The sequence below is a fragment of the Clytia hemisphaerica genome, unplaced genomic scaffold, assembly GCF_902728285.1.
Source record: "Clytia hemisphaerica strain Z4C2 unplaced genomic scaffold, Clytia hemisphaerica genome assembly, whole genome shotgun sequence".
NCBI lineage: Eukaryota > Metazoa > Cnidaria > Hydrozoa > Leptothecata > Clytiidae > Clytia > Clytia hemisphaerica.
Genome location: NW_027104465.1, coordinates 4228 through 24291, shown reverse-complemented (window position 1 = coordinate 24291; position 20064 = coordinate 4228). Strand labels below are relative to the sequence as shown.

The 20064-nt window shown below is 34.6% G+C and overlaps 2 protein-coding genes across 5 annotated transcripts; one reads left to right on the top strand and one right to left on the bottom strand.

Moving 5' to 3' along the window:
- The first annotated feature begins 6 nt into the window (after nt 1-6).
- On the top strand, nt 7-4337 carry LOC136821146 (uncharacterized). Its single transcript, XM_067077377.1, has 5 exons — nt 7-59; nt 694-769; nt 1153-1221; nt 2302-2634; nt 4169-4337. Exons 1-4 carry the CDS (start codon nt 15-17, stop codon nt 2445-2447), a joined length of 336 nt encoding a protein of 111 aa, XP_066933478.1. The 5' UTR covers nt 7-14; the 3' UTR covers nt 2448-2634; nt 4169-4337.
- A 5166-nt stretch (nt 4338-9503) lies between these two features.
- On the bottom strand, nt 9504-19106 carry LOC136821145 (ADP-ribose glycohydrolase MACROD2-like). Of its 4 annotated transcripts, none has more exons than XM_067077373.1 (17): nt 19051-19106; nt 18689-18739; nt 18374-18433; nt 17365-17409; nt 17110-17172; nt 16841-16882; nt 14007-14030; nt 13670-13804; nt 13462-13575; nt 12604-12633; nt 12317-12412; nt 12110-12130; nt 11598-11701; nt 11329-11359; nt 10813-10886; nt 10512-10626; nt 9504-9612 (listed from the first exon to the last, which is right to left on the bottom strand). In XM_067077373.1, the coding sequence occupies exons 1-17, from the start codon at nt 19079-19081 to the stop codon at nt 9560-9562; spliced, it is 1089 nt and encodes a 362-aa protein (XP_066933474.1). In that variant the 5' UTR covers nt 19082-19106; the 3' UTR covers nt 9504-9559. The 4 variants fall into 4 exon arrangements, with proteins under 4 accessions (XP_066933474.1, XP_066933475.1, XP_066933477.1 ...); XM_067077374.1 differs by having other exon boundaries at nt 17110-17169; XM_067077376.1 differs by having other exon boundaries at nt 18374-18430.
- Nucleotides 19107-20064: the final 958 nt, after the last annotated feature.

Sequence of the window (20064 nt, the reverse complement as noted above, 5' to 3'; positions counted from 1 at the left end):
AGCGTGCACAGAGGATGGCGTCGGAACAGGCAGCCGATAATTTTCACCACGCAAATTTGGTAAGAGCATAGTCCGTATAAGAAACAAGACCCTTCAAGACCCTTTTGTTTCTTTCTATTGTTGCGAACTTGGACTTGCGTTGAGAAATCATTTTGTTTTGCTCACTTTTTGATCATGTGATTAACTTTTGAAGCAATCCCAAGAGGCGTATTTGGTAACGTGATCAAAATCTGAGCAAATTGATTTTTATATTATTATTAACAAAGAAAAAAGTAAACAAAAAGTGTTACAACACAAGGCTTCCAGACCAGGGTTTTTTATACGAAGTATGGTAAGAAAAAGTATTAGTTCTCAAGACACAGGCAAGACACGCTACAAAAGCACAAAGAACTTTATTTTTTGAGACCACCTATCTTGTTATAAGGGTTCCATGACTGCCACAGTGTTTGATACAGCTCGGCTCAGGCCAGTATAACCTGAAACGAGAGGTTTGTCAGGGACAGTACGCATGAATCTATCAAGTTGACAAACGAAGACATCCTTATTGCAATAAGGATACACACAAAAGAACCCAGCGTGGTAGATTCTACCACGGCCCTAAGGCTAATAGGGTGAAGCATAAATGAGCCTGTTTTCTAAAAAAATATGCTCATAAAAAACATGTAATCAAAGTTCTCAATGATTTTCTTTCAGGTGTACCCGTACACCAAATTTAATTTGCCATGTGCTGCGAGAGGGCCAGACAATCCTCACAGGTTGATATTTAGAGGTAAGTGCAATTATTTTTTTATCTAACCCTTTAACAACCAGGTTAACAGGCTTCTTTTACCTCCAGCCCCGCCCTAATTAAGAGATGTGGAGCATGTAGGTAAGATGAACATTATCTATGATCTATCAAATTTTCTGCCCTTTTTCACTTTGGGCTTCGACAACGAAAGGAGACTTTTATCTATTTAACCAAAAACAAAATACAATTCCGGGACAATTTCTTTCAGGCGGATTAAAATGTGGCTATTTCATACAGAGTGATGACTTTTCCTTCCTATGAGCGTTTCACACATACTAGGTTTAATTCAACTTATCTGGAAATATACTTTCTTTTTAAATATTTTACAGTAAATCAGTACACAAGTTTATGTTTTCCGTTTTTAGGCTTTGTCGATGAAAGGACAATTATAAACGCGGAGCATATTCTCCAAGCAGAAACAGTAAACGTTCCAGGTATGTTAACTTCATATTGGGCGACAATAAATTACGTACGTAAACGTAGACATAGAATTATGTACTGGAAATCAGAGGGAACGCTCCAGTAATTTGTTTACTTTCTTATAGCTCGGTATTAACTAGAACAGTATATGTTTGCTTTTCTTGGGACACAGAAACACGACAATAATGCTTATAAAGAGCTCTTATGAGATAAATGAATTGCAGCGGATGTTCGGCTTGGAGTCCCAAAAGCCGTTGTATTCAGCGACGTAGTGAAGAGTGTGTGCTAACGTCAGCAAAATAAAACAATGTTGTTTAATTGGCTACATACACTCTTTTTTATAAAAAACCTTTATAAGCATATTTAGGCTCAAATTCGGTAAAAAATAAGCGTATACTAAGCATACCTCCAAGCTGAAATGAAAATTCGTGCAACTAAACGCTGACCTTTTTAGGGTTACTTTTAAAGCTGTTTGCACTTTCTTAGACCAATGATTTTCACCTGTGGCGCCAAATTACAAAGAAAACTTTCCTTCCATAAGCCGAATCAATGTTCCGACTTCAAAATTCAAAATCTTCATGAACCCAAAGAAAATAATTAAATCTAAGTCTAAGCATATAAATAAGCACAAATTAAGGCTGAAAATCTTGTTGCGTCAATTTGTTCAACAAAGAACGCCTCCTGCATTTCCGAAAAATGTCTCAAAAGTATTTGGGCTCTTCACTTTTTGATAATTTCTCAGCATTTAAAGCTATACTAAAAACTATACACTGTTGAAAAGATAATTCCGAGAAAAATAATCTAAAGTATATGTAAAAAGTCTTTTGAAAAGTTGAAAAGGGAAGAAGAGTTAAGATGAAAAAAAAAGATTTTTCTACTCATGTTCAAAAAAAAATTAAAAATTCGCGGGAACTTAATTTCGCGGATGGCATCATCAAGAGACAATATTTTCATAACTCTGTGTCGTTTTACTGCAAAATTATGCATACTGGTTGTTGAAAATCGCATTATTGGGGCTATTGGCCCTTTTTTAAAAGAAATGCTTTCGATGGACTTTGAAAGAAACACTTTCAATGAAAATTTCTTTTTCACAGTTGAACAGCCACCTTTACGTTACCCGGTGATGAGACAACCACCACCCCGACTAGTCCAGCCACCGCCGGCCCGAGGAGTCCAACAACCGCCAGTCCGAGGAGTCCAGCCACCGCCGGCCCGAGGAGTCCGACCACCGCAAGTATAAGTCCGGCCACCACCACCTCTAATGGTCCAACAAGTGCCATTAAGAGAGGTCCGGCCACCACAACAGGCCCTCGCCCCAAGACCTCAAAAGAAGGGAGCAGCAAGGACGCCTTTGTTAGACGAGGAACCTCCCCAAATACCACTTGTTAACCACGAGCACAATATTGTGGTTCATAATCATTGAAAGTGTAAGTACTGATTAGCTGAACTCATCCTCTTTCTCAGATTTTCTCCAAAACAAATTTTCTTACCTCTTAGAAACTATTATACAAAAATAAAATCTCAATCTGCAATAGCTGAACCCAGTAATGTACTCTTTTGTGCTTCATTGTAGGGGGGTCATTTTGCATTTTTTGGAAAAAAAATCACCTTCATACTTCATATCACTTTATAATGACACCCCCCTTTTTATGACTTTTATGCTACAAAGTGCCAAAATTGGCCAAAAACCTTCATTTTCCTAAGGATTTTTAGCAAAATCAGGTCAATAGCACTTGATTATGCCCCCCCATTTTGTTGATTTTTATCTAGAGTACCCGCACCCCTGCTTATTCCACCCCCTACAATTAAGCATACAAGAGTAATTAAATGCCTTCTTTACTTCTTTACAAAGATGAGTGACAAAAATAATATCACTTCTCTAACCTACTTCGAGTGTAGTATCAGAGGAATATAAAGAGATAGAAAAACAGCTTTTCTGATTACTCAAAGTTCAACGATCACTTCTTATTGAAAATTCTATTGTAAAAAACGTTGATTAGGTCATTAAATGAAAGTCCAGAAAAGACGGCTCGCCATACAAATCGGACGGTTTCTATACGATTTGACGATAAAAATGAAAAATTGTTTTTCCTTTTTCACCGATTAGATTACTACAATCAGTGACAAAATACTTGGCACAAAAGGGAAATTCCCTACGAAATTTTATAACCACAAACAATTTGGAAGCGCTCTTAATTAGGTTGGAAAGGTAGAGTTTTAACGCTAAACTTAAGACTGATCTAAGGATCCAAAAGTTCAAGAATGGTCCAGTAGGGATGAAATATAGCTTAGAAACCAATAAAGATCGAAATAATCGATGAAATCAAGTTGAAGGCCCGAAAATGACATTCTCGCTCAAACTTCAATTTTCGAAAAACGGTAAAATTGCCAATATATTATGGTACTGATTGTAGTTCAATTTTTAAGAATAAGGAGCAATTTTTTTGCCAATGTATAGCAAAAGAAATTCTTAACGCAATGATATTAAATTGATTCTTGTAAAACTGTCAGAAATCGAGTAAAATCAAGATCAAGTTGTAATTTTCTCGTGCACTTTAGCTTTTCATTTAATGTGCTGTCATGATGCAGTTATATCATTAGAATCGCTAGGAAATTCTGAGCAAGAAAATATAGGAAGCTTTTCGTATAGGAGAGGTGTACCCAAAATATAAGCCCTTAAAGTTTGCACATAATCAGGCTTGTAAAACAAAAGAATTTTGCCACAACACGCTAATTATGCAGATTTTTTTTAAAGCGACAACAAAAGAAACTTATCAACTCAACATAAAACTCCCTTAATGGCAAGATACCTGGTATATGGCGAGCCGTTTTTACTTTGTTTTCAAGAAACTGTTTTTCCATCTCTTTACATTCCTCGATAATATCGAAATTATGACTGGGCTTGATTTCAAAGTCTATTGTAGAATATCTGGCAATTATTTCCGATTTTTCATTTTCCAGGTGATGATTGGATTATAGAAACAGAAGCTTTTTACGTTCTGATGTATTGTGATGTTCAACCAAATTATATTTATGTCTTTTATGTAGATTATATCTTGAACACATGTAGTTGTAAAACAACTGCATTTATCTTACACAAAAATATATAAACCTAAATGTTAAAAATAAATTGTAACCGCAATACGACGGTAAAATTTGACTGTTTTTATTGGTAACGTCAGAAAATCTTTATGTTGATAAATACAATATAACCAAATGCTTGAAATTTCAGACCTAAAGCTTTACTAATACTGAACATTTTGACTTTTCGAAAATGGTAAAATATATTACAATAAATCAAAAATCTACCTCGTTCACAGGGTGTGCTAGTCAGATCCAACCACAATCTTTAAAAAGGAAAAACACGTTCCCATGAGTATTTGGTACTTTGCAGACAGGTCTGTAAAATACACGTTGATCCACCTGCCGGAATTCAGAAACTAATAAAGCTTTTGACTTGAGATTTTCACCAGTGATAGATATTGACCTTCAAAGACACTGGTAAAATTTCAATTTAGTCACGTGATCGGTTGGTATTTTGCAGACTAGTCCGTATTTTACCTGAAATGCTCATTCGCATGTTATAAGCTTGTATCATCAATACCTAGCACTTATAATAACTTCAAGTCAATAGCATTTTCCAATCACTAGATATATCCTAGGGCTGATTTAGGCATAAAGGGTAATTTTACGCTGGTATGTAAAATACACGATACCACCAGGTGGTAAAAAATTTATCATATGCTTCAAAAATGCATATCACGTGGAGTTGCCTCACAAAATTTGAGCAAAAAAAGTTTAAGTAAAAAATGTTAGAGGGGGTCCTATTTTTGGTATTTTCAAACACGGACTTCTATTTTTTCGTTATTGCAAAAGCTTTGAAAATTAAAGTGACGTCAAAATTTGAATGTTTGGAGCCCGAAAACCTGGACTCAGAACATTCGAAAAAGTCACAAAGTGGAATAGACGTAGAAAAATCCATGATCTCTACAACTAACCTAGATCCGAGAAACAAACAAACTAATGAAGCAATTTCACACAAAGTTCAAATAAACCGATTTTAAGGCAGTTTTTTTGCCAAAATTTGCCCAAACTTTTTTTATGAAAATCGGGCTTCGTCACTTTTTGGGTACTGTCATTGTGCATCACTATGCAAAAAATCTGAAAAGCTGGTAACAGACAAACGGACGGACGGACGAACAAAGGATGAATTAAAGAGGACCTCCGAGGTAGGTCCAAAAAACCGTCAAAAGGACCAACTCTTCCAGTTTTTTTGTTAAGGGGAGTCACGTGTCAAATGTCATGTGTCAGCATTTGTTGACAAACAAAAACATCATATTACATACCGTTCGAAAGATAATTTGATTCTGAAAAGTATCTTACAGTATATGGCCCCCAAAACGGAGATGACCCCCAAAACGTAGGTCGCCATTAAAATGAGGATTCTGACCTGTAGATTTATCAGAATTAGACGATTTTTGTTTATTTTGTAAGAGTGATGGTCATACTTAAAAATGAGCATGTTTTTGATGGTTTGAGATAGTATCAAAATAACATATTTGCGTCTGAATGACATATTTCAACACCAAAATTAGGTAAAAATTGCATATAACTCACTCTAGCTCCTTGGATAGTGAAAATAAGTTATGAAAATGGGGTATAGGAAACTTTATACATCTAATGCCTTTCAGAAAATGCAGATGCATCTGTGACTTTAGAGGATGGGTAAAAGATATCTTAAAGGTCAATCAGTATTATGGAACCCTAGAATCAGCATTGATAAAACCAAAAATTCTAAATATGAAAAACAACCCAAAATATTGGATTTCCATTCCTTTTAGCTTGAGTTAATAGACGTTTTAGGGGCCACATATTGTACACAAACTTCTAAAAATGTACTCAATATTTGTAATTGAAGATCGGAAAATGACGTCATCAACTTTAGTGAATTTTCAAGTTTCTCAAAACTCGTGTTTTGTATCATTTGTCTACAAAGTCGGGTTAAACTGCTTTTTTTGTACTCAATAAGTGCAAATTTCTGTTTAAGTTGCATTATTGTTTTCATGATGCCATTGCATCATCTATAAAACAAGTGTTGTACTATTTTTCAGCAACATGAGGCTGAGATTAGAAATTAACCATTCGTTTTCTCAAAGTAAATGACTTTAAGGGTCCTTTTTCCAAGCTTCCCAAAGTAGAGTAGAAGTGACCAAATATGAGGAAAAGGGCACTCTAAGGGCCCTCTAAGGGTCTAAAATTTGGAACATCTAACCATTTTTTGCCTTTAATCCTATTCGGCATAGGGGGGAGGCAGTTTCTGTTCGGAGGTCAAATTATTGGTAATAGCTTCTGAAATAATAGAGTTTTTGCAATGAAATTTTCTGTTAACTCCTAACTTTTATTTAGCTTGAGAATAAAAAAAAATTTGACACCTAAAAGTTGTCACACCTTGAGCATGATGACATTTCTGCCAATAAGGTGTCACAAAAATTGACACTTTTCCAATACAAAATTATTTTTGATGTCAAATATATCGTTTAAACCGTAATTTATTGAATATTTAGGATAAAATAAAGCACTCGGGCAACTTTTTTTTCTAAAGCCTTTGTTAGAATACAATAGCTATTTATAAGAACAAAGGAAATTTTTGGTTTTTGCTCACTTCGGGCATGATGAGTGACGTCATTAAAAAATTTGTCAAAAGTTACCTAAGGATCTTGTGTGGGTAGACCAAAAGTTAAGGGGTGGTAAAGGAAATCTCCCCCCTAGTTCTGAACCACACCTAAAAGCCTAGGTTAAATAGGGTTAAATGGTTAAAACCTTTCAAGAAAATGCACCGTAAGGATCGCCCAAATTTACTCGATTTTGACTAAGTTTTCACTGTTCTGTAGGGTTTCGATTTCAAAGGCCTCCGCTCCGGGGAGTGAAGAGAAAAAGATTCAACTTCCTGAATATTACTCAGACATCAAACCACTCAAAACCAACTCGAAACCAGATTATTCAGCAAATAATAAATACCGTGAGATCGGGTAACTTGCATCAGTGGAGGCTAACATGCATAGCCCTCAAATGAATGACCTGTCTGGTCATTAAAATACAACTACGCAGCTACGCTCGCAGCTCTACTCTACCATTTTTGTTTAGATTTAACTTTGTATTTTAATGATCAGCCAGGTCATTCATTTGAGGGCTATGCATGTTAGCCTCCACTTATGCAAGTTACCCAATCTCACGGTATGCTTTCTACAAGTCATAGCTGGCACTAAAGCCACCTGCGTACACCTGCAAAAAAGTTTAGGGAAATCATTTAGACGTATTCATTTCTTAATGTTCTTAAATCTTTATTTGAAAAACACAGTAGCAAATGTTGTACTTACATATTTTGATATTCCACATTGACACGTACTGAGGTGTGCTCATTTCAACTCTTTGACCAAGAATTTATTATACACTTGATATACAAGTAACAGATTTTTGCCGATTTCTCGTGTACTAGTTATGTCCGCAGTAATGATATTATTGTTCACTCTCCTTCCCTCATTAAATGATTTTTTGAAGCATCTTTATTGCATTTCTTATCGAAAATCACTCATCCAATTCCCAAAAGAGATTTAAAACTTTCCTGTGAGAGTCAGATACTTCCACTTAATTGCTGATTATAAGCCGTTATGACGTTTCAAGCTGTGAGAAAGATGCAAAAGACGTGTGTGTATAAGAAATTGAATATTGACACCGGAAATTTTCAAATTTCAACCTCAAAAAAACCACCTTGCCACCACGTGCCTTCAAAGGATTTCATACCACAGTGGAACCAAGACACTCAAGTCTTATGTATGTTAATTCCAGCTCTTCTGGGGATAGTCTTGGAAAGATATTTCCAATTGAAAAGTTTGTGTCACTCTGTGTCACTATAAGCATTTTGTCTGAATTTCTTGTCTAATAATGATTTTCTCACACCAGATTTCACAGATGTATCCTGCTTGGTATGCTAGCCTTATTTTCAAACTTTTTTTTCTGCAAATGTACAAAAAAGAGCTAGAGAACTTTTTTAAAATAAGAGTGATAAACATTTTTTTTAAATCAGACATCTTCGAGTCGCCATGACAGTTGTCCTTTACGGAAAAGCTAGAACATCAATTGTTTTCTGAAACAATGAAAATACAATGATCGCTCTCCACCGTTTTACGAGTCGTTTATCCAGTGTATGATAAATCTTTGCTTTCTTACAACTGTAAATTCTCTATAATGGTGATAATAATAACAATAATAACAATAATAATAACAACCACAATAATAATAATGTCAATGAAATGCAAAAGATAGTTCTCTTGGGAACATCACATATTTCTAGATATTTTTTCTCGGCCGACTTTTAGTTACACGACTATTAGCTTTTTACAAGCCCTAAACTTTAGCTTCTTTACTTAAAATTAAACTACTTTATATAGACACAATCTAATTCTAAGTTTTTTCAACTACGTATATCTTTAAGTCCTCTATACCAGAAATCCTTGACGAGACATCTTTGAAAGCGGAAAAATTTTTCAAACACGCAGATGAACAAACATTTTCTTTGCACAAATTTGAAAAATTTATCGGTGAGTAAAGGAATATCTCTTAACACTTAAGTAAAATATACCTATATCACTACCTCTAGGGCTTAAGCGGTCTCAATACCATGTTTATAAAATATTTTTAACATTTTATTTAATTACGATTTTCGACGATTTTATTTTGATTTTCATGGATTGATAATTTCAGATCCACTCAGATTCTCACATCCTAAATCTAGCCTGAACGATGATAATACATTAAAAATTTCTCTTGTTATACCTAAGTTTTATCGAATCAAACCGGATTCTATTTGCTAAGTCTCACCTAAATTACTTTGGTTTTCCATGAGACGCCTTGGAAAGCGACAAATTTTTCAGAAATGCAAAATGAAAGTTTTGCAAGACTTTGAAAAATTTCTCGGTAAGTAAAGGTGTATCTCTCTTATTAAGATATTTACAAAATTGTTTACTAAGATATTCCATCGAGACTTAATATTAAATTTTTCTTATTTTTTAGTTCTTGTTCTAATATTATAATAGAAAAAGTGTACCTAATCTATCTTCGATAGAAGGAAAACTTTTATAAATAGTGCATTATCGAAACATTATCAAAATATATCTCAAACAATAATAATAATAATAAACACTATCTACTAACTGAAGCTTATTTATCCGTGGTTAAGTGATTTCCATTGTTAACCCCATCAGAAACAGTGAATGTTTCAAATGGGAAAAGCCAATGGGAAAAATTTCTAACAATGTTTGTGTAAACGAATTAAATAAATAAAATAAAAAAATATTAGTCCCAATCTCCACTCATAACTCTCGTCCTTTTTCGTTGATTCCAACATTCTGTAAGAATGGAAGAAGGAAAACCATTTCAAAAACTAAGAATATCACTATACGAATTTTCTGTAAAACCATCTAGGACAAAACCAAAAAAAAACATTAAGATTAAAAATGATTTTCATTTATTAAAGTGAAACAATGTATTATATTATTTCCTATAGTTAAGGCACTCCGCCCATGAATAGTATCTCCTCTGAAGGCCATGATACTACCGTGAGCACCACAGTTTTAAAAGTTAACCTGTGGCGACGGACTATTCGAAGATGGAGAGTACTTGTTTTCATGTTCAGCTTAAACAAATATCGGTAAAATTAGTTCCCTAAAATTATTTACCCATTCATTAATAAATTTTCAATTCTTTAACATTAATTTAAATGATTCCTTATTATAGAATGATCTTCATGTTGTGTTCAGAGACCACTGGGTTTCCTAAGTTTATCAAGATCCTGGACGATTGCCATGGTTACTTTTATAGTCGTTTAATGCGTGCTGAATATAATATTTGTTGTTCGTATACTGTGACTCTCACGGTTTTTATCGAGGTGATATCACGTTTGTTTGATAATTTACTCACGATACCATGGCTTATTAGTAAATAGGATCTTCCCAGGTTAGTGGTTTCATCCAAAGTTTGGATCAATATCAAAATGTGATTTTGTGATTTTGAGTAAAATAATCCCATCAGAACATTACAATAAAACCCAATCGCTTTTGCTTTCAAGAAAAGACAATGTAGTTTTGAATTTTGACTGAACAAAGTTTTCAGATCATCATTCATACTTGCCGCAACCCTTAAGAGCAAATCATTTGAGTGTCAAGCCTTCACCCGTTTTTGAAAAGCTGGTATATTCTGTATCTTTAGATACATCAAACAAAACACAAACAATACAAAATATACTGACCAGGCAAGTATCCATCCCAAGTAAGATTCGTCGGGGCCGGAAAATAAAGTTTCATTAACTTTGCGTAAATTTTTTTTGTGTCTTCATTGAAAACACAAAAAATTATCCTCTCCACCTGAAAAAAATAAATTAAAATAGCACATTTCAATCAAGAGGAGAAGATGCTTTTCGTCGCAATTCTCGTCAAATAAAACAAACATAAAATTATATTGCCAAAATTTCTTCATCATTCAATTCTCCGTAAAATATATTTCATTTTTCTTCAAAAAACAAGAAACATTTTTCAGTTTTGATAGCTTACTTCCTCGTGGTGATCTTCCAGCCAATCCCGAGTTGTTTTTAAAGCAATGTTAGTTGCTTCTTCGATAGGAAATCCTAGAAACATAAAAATAAGATATTTGTTTTAATTTTCGAAAGAAAAAGTACATAAGTATGTAAAGATTGGGCTATTCCAGAAAGATTATGTACTCCCTATGTTGAGATGGTCTTGGAAACGTGAACCCCCTTGGTTTTTTATTTCTCATTTTTTGGACCATCCTGGATTTATGAGCTCATTATATTGACCATACTCTAGATTTTCGAGTTCATTTTTTGACCACTCCAGATTTTCCACCTCAATCTACTGAGCACTCTGGATTTTTACACTCGAAAAGCAAGACTGCCCTGAACCATTTTCATTTTCCTGGCCATCCTGGACCACGTCTTCAACATAGAGTGTACAAACTATTTCTGGAATAGCCCAATCTTTTTTTAAAGTTTTTAGAGCAAAAAAAGGTCACTTAAAGTAAGGTACAAAGAAACAAATTAGATTTCTTACCAAAGACGCCTGTCGCAATACACGGAAAGGCCTGAAACATGAAATTGATCAATTGTTTCTACTTACGGATTTTGAAATGATTAAAGATCAAAAGACAAAGACTATATCTAGCCTAGCTCAAAAGTTTGGAAAAGCAAAATTGCCTCGACCATCATACAAAGTAAATTTAGAGCTTGGTGCACCTATATTCCAGATCCTATCTGAGGAACAGGCCGGAAAAAGCTGTACAAAGGCAAATTATTCCCGAAAAGTGAAAATTATAGACTTACAATAGTTTTTATATTTTTTTCTCTAACAAGAGAAAAGACATTAGTATAACACGATTTCAAAATTTCGCCGTCCTTGTTTCTAGGGCCAACTGTGTGAATTACATCTAAAAGAGCAATGGTAATTGGTAATTCATATTAATGGAAGCATACGCGAACACAAAATTGACAACGATGCAATTGAACAACGATGTCAAACCGAACGCAATTATTATATATATAAAAATCAATTTAATACTGATATTGCCTTATATTCAACATCTAAGAAGCTTTTCATAAATCACGTCGAATTTACTTAAATTTAGCAAATTTAAGAGTTGGCTGCAGACCAAATTACCAAATTAAATTCGAAAATTATGACAGCCTCTCTTGCCTTTTTATGATATTTTGATTTGTCCAAGAAAATACCATTACTGTGTAAGAATTGTCGTCTAGTCGATAAAAAATAGGCGTTTTATGCTTGCCTTGTCAAAATTTTTATAAAATGGCTAAATTCAAGTGAAAAATTATCTTACATTTAGCAGGTAAACGGTGACCTATGAAAAGAAGAAAAGTAGTAATAAAATATCAGGCTAATGTCTTCACTAATATACTAGTACATCTGAAGATCACAGTGTGTTTGTGAGTAAATAAATGACTATCTATCAAAGGATCGTTTTCAGGATTTAAAAAATACTTCTTTTTTAGAACAATGATTCAAAAACTAAAATAAAAATCGATACCGCCCGAAATCTTTGCGTATCCTGGTCTACAACCACCCAACAACTCGCACTCCTTTTTCAGACTTTTCCCAGCAGCTTTATGTATGGCACCATCAACTAAAGAGACAAAAGATTATAGATTAAAATATCGGACGGACATACAGACATACAGACATACATACAGACATTGTCAGATTCTAGCTCAACTGAAGTTGAGAATTAAAAGAAAATATAAACCTATGTTCAGATTAGTTCCGTAAAAAAGGAAGATCAAAGAATATAAACCTTTAAAACGGCAAACATCTTACCTCCTCCACCTCCCAAAAGACTTTCATTCGCTGGAAAAAAGAGTATAGAGTATGGATTATCAATAACACCGGCACCGTAAGGCAAATTTGGTACTAGATATGTGCGAAAATCAAGGGTTTCTAAGGGGTATCAAAATTATCATCTACTTTCCAAAAGGCTGAAAATATCGAGTCCTTCAACATCCATAATACGTGACCCGCGTGTTTTTACGCAAACGCCAGATAGAAAGCAATATTTACTGCCAAATTTTGGAAATGTGTCGTGCGAGAACGAATACTTAAAGGTCTAGATAAACCCCATCGCCTCAATCTCATTCGCAACAATATTGTCGTTAACTTATTTTTTTCAAATGGAACTGTAACAATTATGTTTTTGTCTCTTAAGAGTTCCTTGAAGTAGAGACAATTTAAGCTCCAAAGGATCACTCAAGTCTGCGTAGAGGCAAATATGCGTTTGCCTTTTACACCTTGCAAAGATTTATCTTATTGCAAAAATTACATTTTATAATCCACACAAATTATTGATATGAAAATGCAGCTCTTCATCTCAAATAATCTGCTTCGATGTATTTTATCAAAACTACGTCATGAATTGTTTATTGTTGTTATATGACAGTCAGTGCGATCCTGATTGCGTTTTCGATCAAAGCTTGTCTTTTAATTATTTAAGCTCGATTTGTGATACTCAGAGTACGCGTCACCCTATAACCTAGTATCCCTGGGAATATATCCTTCCAACTCTTAGCCATTAAAAATAAACAGTAGGTCAGTTAAGAAATGTCCATTCAGTGTTTCGTAATCTTTTTCCTATTGGCATTCGTCAAGAATGGCGTGCACTAGGTAGTTGAATTAAAGTACCTGCATTGACTATTGTGTCGATTTCAAGACACCGTATGTCCCCGGTGTAAAGGGATACCCTCTTATTAATTGCGTTGTTCGGTGTATATCCAAAGAAAGAATCCAAAGAAACGTCTGAAAAATAAAACATAACAGTCATTTGATAGTCTGTGTGGTACTTTAAACAAGGTTTTCTGATCTAAAGATTCACTATAAAATAAGAATTTACCAAAGTCAATGCCAGCAGGATTATGATATACTTCTATGCTTTCCATTTTAACATGTTTCACCACGTACATTTTTCGTTTTTCAGATAGTTTAACCACCAAGAATCGTCTTGCGTGGTGGTTATTCCATGGGTCATCTTAAAAATTAAGCAGAAGTCAAATAATCAAACAAGAAGATTTTTCCCAAAATGAATGATGATAGTTGAGAATTTTATTTAGTGTCTTAAGTCGGCCCTTAGAATCGGCATCGTTTTGGGATTTCAGATGAAAGAGATAAACGAAATTCCTTTCATTGTAATCATGGTAGGATGGTAGTGAACAATATAAAGGTACACTTACACCGACTTTCCACCTGACCGTAACCTGAAAATGTCGAAGAACATGAAGCACCATATTAGGATATTACAGTGTTAAAATGATTCGGATTTCAAGATGCACTTTTTTGTCTTGTAAAGGAGAATCGGTTGTGTAGCACATAATAAGAATATACACACTTATACCGCGAGTATCACAGCGTACAAACATTACGATGTGAGTGAGGGCAAATCCCGATTCTATTCAACGCGCACTGAGTAATCTATTGCAATCATCCAGGATCTTGGATGAAAGGTTTTACCCATCAAATCAGGGACAATAAAACGTAGAAATGATTCAACGAAAAAAGAAAAACGTAGAAAAGATTCAATGAAAGAGAGACATCTCAAAACATAGAATACAGATTTTTCAATAACCAGGAATCGATTAAAATAACATTAAAGAATTAAATAGTAGAAAACTTTTTTTTAGATTTTTGCAAGACTCCACCATCTTCTTCCGAAATGTAAGCGCACAGCCTATAAAGAGGGGGGGGCGTACAGGGGTCGCAGACACCGAAATACCGACGCATATTTTTTGGATTACCGTCAACACCGACAACAAAACTTGCTAAAATCCTTTTTTTGTCAGTAGGAGAATCGAAGACAGCACATTGTCAGGGAGGTCTTTCAATTAGATAACAAAGAGAAGAGGTCGCAAAACACTTTCTTGGGGAATACCACTGATAACATCATCCGTCTTAGATCGAGTTTGGTTAACCTTAACCAATTGTTTTCTGTCAGTCAGAAAAGACTCTACCCATCTCAAGATGTTTCCAGATACTCCATATCCTTTAAGCTTTTTAAGTAGACGGCGATAGGGAACAGTATCAAAGGCTTTCGCAAAACCGAAATATACAGTGTCCACAACAGTTCCGTTAGCTATACTTTCACAGCACTTGTCCAAATAATTTAGGAGTTGTGTGACGTTGTAGCGGTGACTAATGAAACCGTATTGATGGTTGGTTAGAAGCTTTTCGTCAGTTAGATGCTTCATAATGTACTTTCTTGTGAATGATTCCATTAACTTACAGACTACTGAAGTCAATCTAACAGGTCTATAACTTATCGCAAGGTTTTGGCCGATAAATGGCACGTATATCATCCGGACCGAAGGATTTACTCACGTCCAGCTATTTCATCTGTTTTCTCATCATATCTTCTGTTATGATGATGTTCTCAACTTGATTCTCAGTTCGTGTAGGAAGGTCGGGAATCGTTCCTGGAGGCTCATTGGTAAAGATGCTGCTTATGACTTAAGTTTAGATCTTACATGAGACCAAAATATCTTTGGCTTTTTCTTGGATTTATCACAAATGCTTTTTTCCTGTGGGCCTTTGACATCAAACGATTAACTCTGTTTCTTACAATAGTGTAATTGAAACGATGACGATCTATGTCGAGAGGTGCAGATCTTAACCACCTTCTATGGAGCGCTTTATTTAACTTGATTTCATCTTGAAGATTCTTATAAATTGGAACTTTACCTTTTTTCCTCCGAAAATCATTTCCAACTTCTTTCAAAGAGATCAATGACAACTTTCTTGAACGATTCCCAAAGATCTTCCACTAATCTATTCACGGATGCATTTTTTAAACCTTCTTTCCATTCCCTCAACGTCGGGTCATTTTTCATTAATTTGAAATTGGCCATAGATGTTGCAAACCTTGTTTGCGTAGGTTTGGAGTAAGCGTAGCAAACGAAATTGAAAGCCAACGAACTATGTTCACTTTTTCCTAGTTTTCCTATTTTCGAGATTCCTAATTTGGTTTTCTTCGCCTGTTAAGATCAAGTCGATGAGGGATGGGTCATCAGTTCCTCTACATCGAGTTGGTTCATTAACATGTTGATGTAGATATGCGTTTCTCAAAGCATTTAAGAATTTCTCTTCTTTGCTATCCTCCAGATGCAGGGTGGTCCAGTTTTCCCAATTGATTGTTGGAAAGTTGAAATCACCTTACAAACATTTGTGCGAATATTTCTTGTTTAATGCAATGGACTTGTTTAATAAGTTTAGGTTGTTGTTGTTTTCGTTAGAGGACGTAGATCTGGTTGGGCTTCGATAAATGCATGCAACAGCGAGCAAATCTTTTCCTGATAGTTGTACTTCAATCATGCAAACTTCATTGAAAGTCGCTGGAGGCTTGACATCGATCACCAAGTGTTTAATAGAGATATGGACAAATATTTTCTTTCGAGAAAGCTGTGTAGGTACGTCGTGGTTTTATTTGTAAGTTTAAGATTTTATTTTTCATTCATGCTTGAGCGAGAAAATCAACACTTAAATGAGCATTATTTTTTACTGTTCTCTTCCATTAAAATTTACACTGATAATACAGTTAACGTTCTCTAACTTGGCGTTTTACTGCTTAATAAGTTCGCGTTTTCAATTAAATTGAAATCACCGTCAAACTTCACGAAGAAGCTAATTCGAATTCCAGTTAAGTAAAGATAGAATTTCAAATATCGACTACCGATGCATAATCCAAACCGGCATTTGCGACGACGGGAATAGTATATTAGAAATTCTATTTTTCTTTTGTTAGCTGCGCTGGATACCTCGTCATGAGCGTTCTAAATAGACACTTTCCCATGTCAGATACATAATGAATTCCACAAAATTTAGTCTGTCATTAGTTTTTAATTGTTTGAAACATTTTACTCATTGTCTATAAAACTCTTTAGATACTTGACTTAAGTCACGTTACTGACATGACATAAAGCTGGGAGATAGAAGCAAGCAATAGATCTACGAGCTAATCATTAAGCCAAGTATGGCACCTTCAAATCAAAATCATTTTTTGAATATTGATCTGTACCTGTTGCAAAAGTTGAATATGTATCGTATTCGTGATCATCATCTACAAGAGAAAGAAGAAAGATATTGCTATAGACATTGGAAGATGTTCGTACGCGTATCATCAACAATGTCAGAAAAATATTCTTCTGTTTATAATTATCCAGAAGAAAGGTTAGAATTTCCAATCTTGATTCGTTTAGATAAGTATGCTAATACTAATAAGAAAGATAAGCGCTTGTATAATAATAAAGCGAAGAGGTTTTCATATAAAGAACTCAAGGATTTTACATGTTGCCGAAGGCTGCTGTAATTCTTCTTCTTTGTCTTCATCTTTGATTACGATTATATCTGCTGAACAAATGAATGAGAATAGAAAACGGGAGATAAATCCTTGTTAAAATTCTTAAAAACCGCGGGCAGAAACTTTCGCGTTTTTTGGATTATTCCCACCAGGATCAAGATTTCCCTAAATTGAATATAAATCTGAGGAGAAAATTGTCTTATTCTAAGGAAGAATAAAAAGTACAAACATGTAAATTTTACCATTATTTGCTATGTTAGCATTACCACCATCATCATTTGTCACTTCTAAAATGATTCAACAAAAATAATCTTTCTTTAAGAAAAACTTCAATTAGCGTTATATTGGATGAGTTTCATTGCCATTTTATGCGTGATAAACAATTTAAAAGCAATCTTCAAAAGTATCTTAGAATACTAATGTAACAAGCTACATGCTGAATGGACCTACCTGAAGATTGATGTAATAAGACAATTGAAAAATGACAACAATAGAGAAATTCAAGAAATCCGGCTTCTCGGCTGTTCAGGCGATTTTTAGAAAGTTCCTGTACCAAAATCAGTTTCATTGAAAATTGAAACATGCTTAATCGTGGACATTCTTATAAATAATGTTTGAAAAAAAGGACATAAAACGAAAAAATCCAATGAAAATCTGCAAAAACGGAAATTTCCGGCATTTTTGGCCGGAAAAAATTTTTTCTCAAAAGTCGAATTCGGTCATGTTTTGAGCATTGCGAATACGCATCTTTCTGGAAAAAAATCGGACAGGATGAAAATTCGAGAAAATGTCAAAAAACCGGTTTTCCAGCATATTTCCGGCATTTTCGGCCGGAAAAAAATTCTTTTTTTAGATCGGGCTCCGTGACATTTTAGGTATTGTCATTTTGCATCAGATCAGTATGCAATATTTCATAAAAAATAATAAGTACAGCTCGAGAAATTCAAGAAATACTGTCTTTCCGGCGAAAATAGGTTGTTACGGCGATTTTCAAAGAGTTCCGGCTTCAAAAAGATGACCTATACCTTAAAGTTTCAGGACCCGGTGTTACGTAATTAAATATTAACCTAAAAATTAATTATTAAAGAAAGTGTCAATTGTGACGTCATCAAATTATGACGTCATAAATCGTAAATTAGCTCTAACTCTATAAGTACATGTCAAATCTTTGTCAAATTTGGACCAAGGACGCATCTTAATTGTGCCGAACTTTTCAATGAAATTTTTCAAAACAAAGAGTTTTTTATGTACCTGTTGCCAAAGGCTGATGTTCTTCTTCTTCTGCTTCTTCTTCTTCTTCGACAACATCTGCTGAACAAATGAACGAGAAAAAAGCAGAAGATTAAATTCTTATTCGAAAATTCTAAAAGGAATCATCCCCTTGAATACTTTTTCTAGGGATCTAAAGAAGATTTCGAATATTTTCCATAAAACTGTCCTTACGGAATGCTAATGTAATGAAATCAAAATTTTCATTCTATTGATTTGTTTAGGTAAAAACCCTTGAGATAAGTGTTCGTGTAATAAAGCGAAGAGGTTTCTATATGAAGGACTTTCTGATTTTACCTGTTACCGAAGGCTGTTGTTCTGGTTCTTCTTCAACAACGATTATATCTGCTGAACAAACAAATGGGAACAGAAAACGGGAGATAAATCCTTGTTAAAATTATTAAAAAGCCTGAATTTGGACCATTATATTTTTTTCTATTTTAATGAGAATTTCGGATGCTTCGATAGGAGGAAAAACGTAATTTTTGCTTAGGTATATCAAGAAGAAGAGCACGGAATTTTTATGCCAAAATTAATATGATCAATCTCAGGGTTCTTTGTTCGTGCGGTCGTACCCTTTGAAGAAGTTTTGAAATTAAGAGCTCCTTTTTAAAGAGATCATTTTGACTTTTCCTTTTGTTTAGTAGTATAAACCATACCGTTATTTGTCATGGTAGCATTACTGAACATATTCTCCCAAAATTGATCATCTACCGCTCCTAAAACAATAAAAAGAAATTTTATAAAAGCTTTTTCCGAAAAAACCTCAGGTCACGTTAAGAAATTACATTAGTTTCATTGCCATCTTATGCGTGATGAAAGTGAGGCATCTACATTAAGGGCTCTGTGAATTATCATACTTGTCGTGTATAAACTCTCTAATGATCCAGCCTTGCACACCGTAGAATACAGGCTCGGATATAGCCTGGATATCCAGACCGTAAACTTTTTCACCGTCTAGTTTTTTATAATCTTGTCTCAGGTTTACGGTCTGGTTCAAGTAACTCGTCTGCAGGGATATCTGTCCCTGCATATGCGAGTGTCTCTAATTGGTTAGTACGCGCCCAGTCACTGAGCAGAATTTTCGCGGGGTTTTTGATATTTTTCGATGCGCGCGCATAATTTATGGAAAAAGCTGACCTTGCAAAAAAAGATAAACAAATGAAAATGAAAACGCAGGTTCATTTCTAAACAAAATGGCTGATGGAAAGGAGCCTTTATGAATGTGGCTGACGTTTGGATATAGTTTAAAGTAGTTTTGAAAGTTTATTGAGTTTGTAAAAGAGGTTTTATGGTAAGTAATTATGTGTGTCTGCCTGGGTTTCCACATTTTGAGATTCTGTCAACAAGGGTTTACTCACAGACTGTGTCATTCAAAACTGTATCAGACTTTTTTAGTTGCACCAGACTCTATAATTTTAGAAACTTTGTATGTTGAGGTTAGAGTGTTTTTTTCTAAAATTTTGAGTCTGGATACCCAGGCTAGCTCGGATACAGAGGGAGGCTATAACCAATGGAGGAGAGTGCACTTTATTATCGTATTACCTTATATGGAAACTAATCACTCTCCATGAATAAGATAGCCTACCTCCTGTATCCGACCCTGGAATATGTAGAAAACAAACTAGAAAAGAAGCTAGAAGATTTCCGGACGGAAATTCTGTCCACTCTTA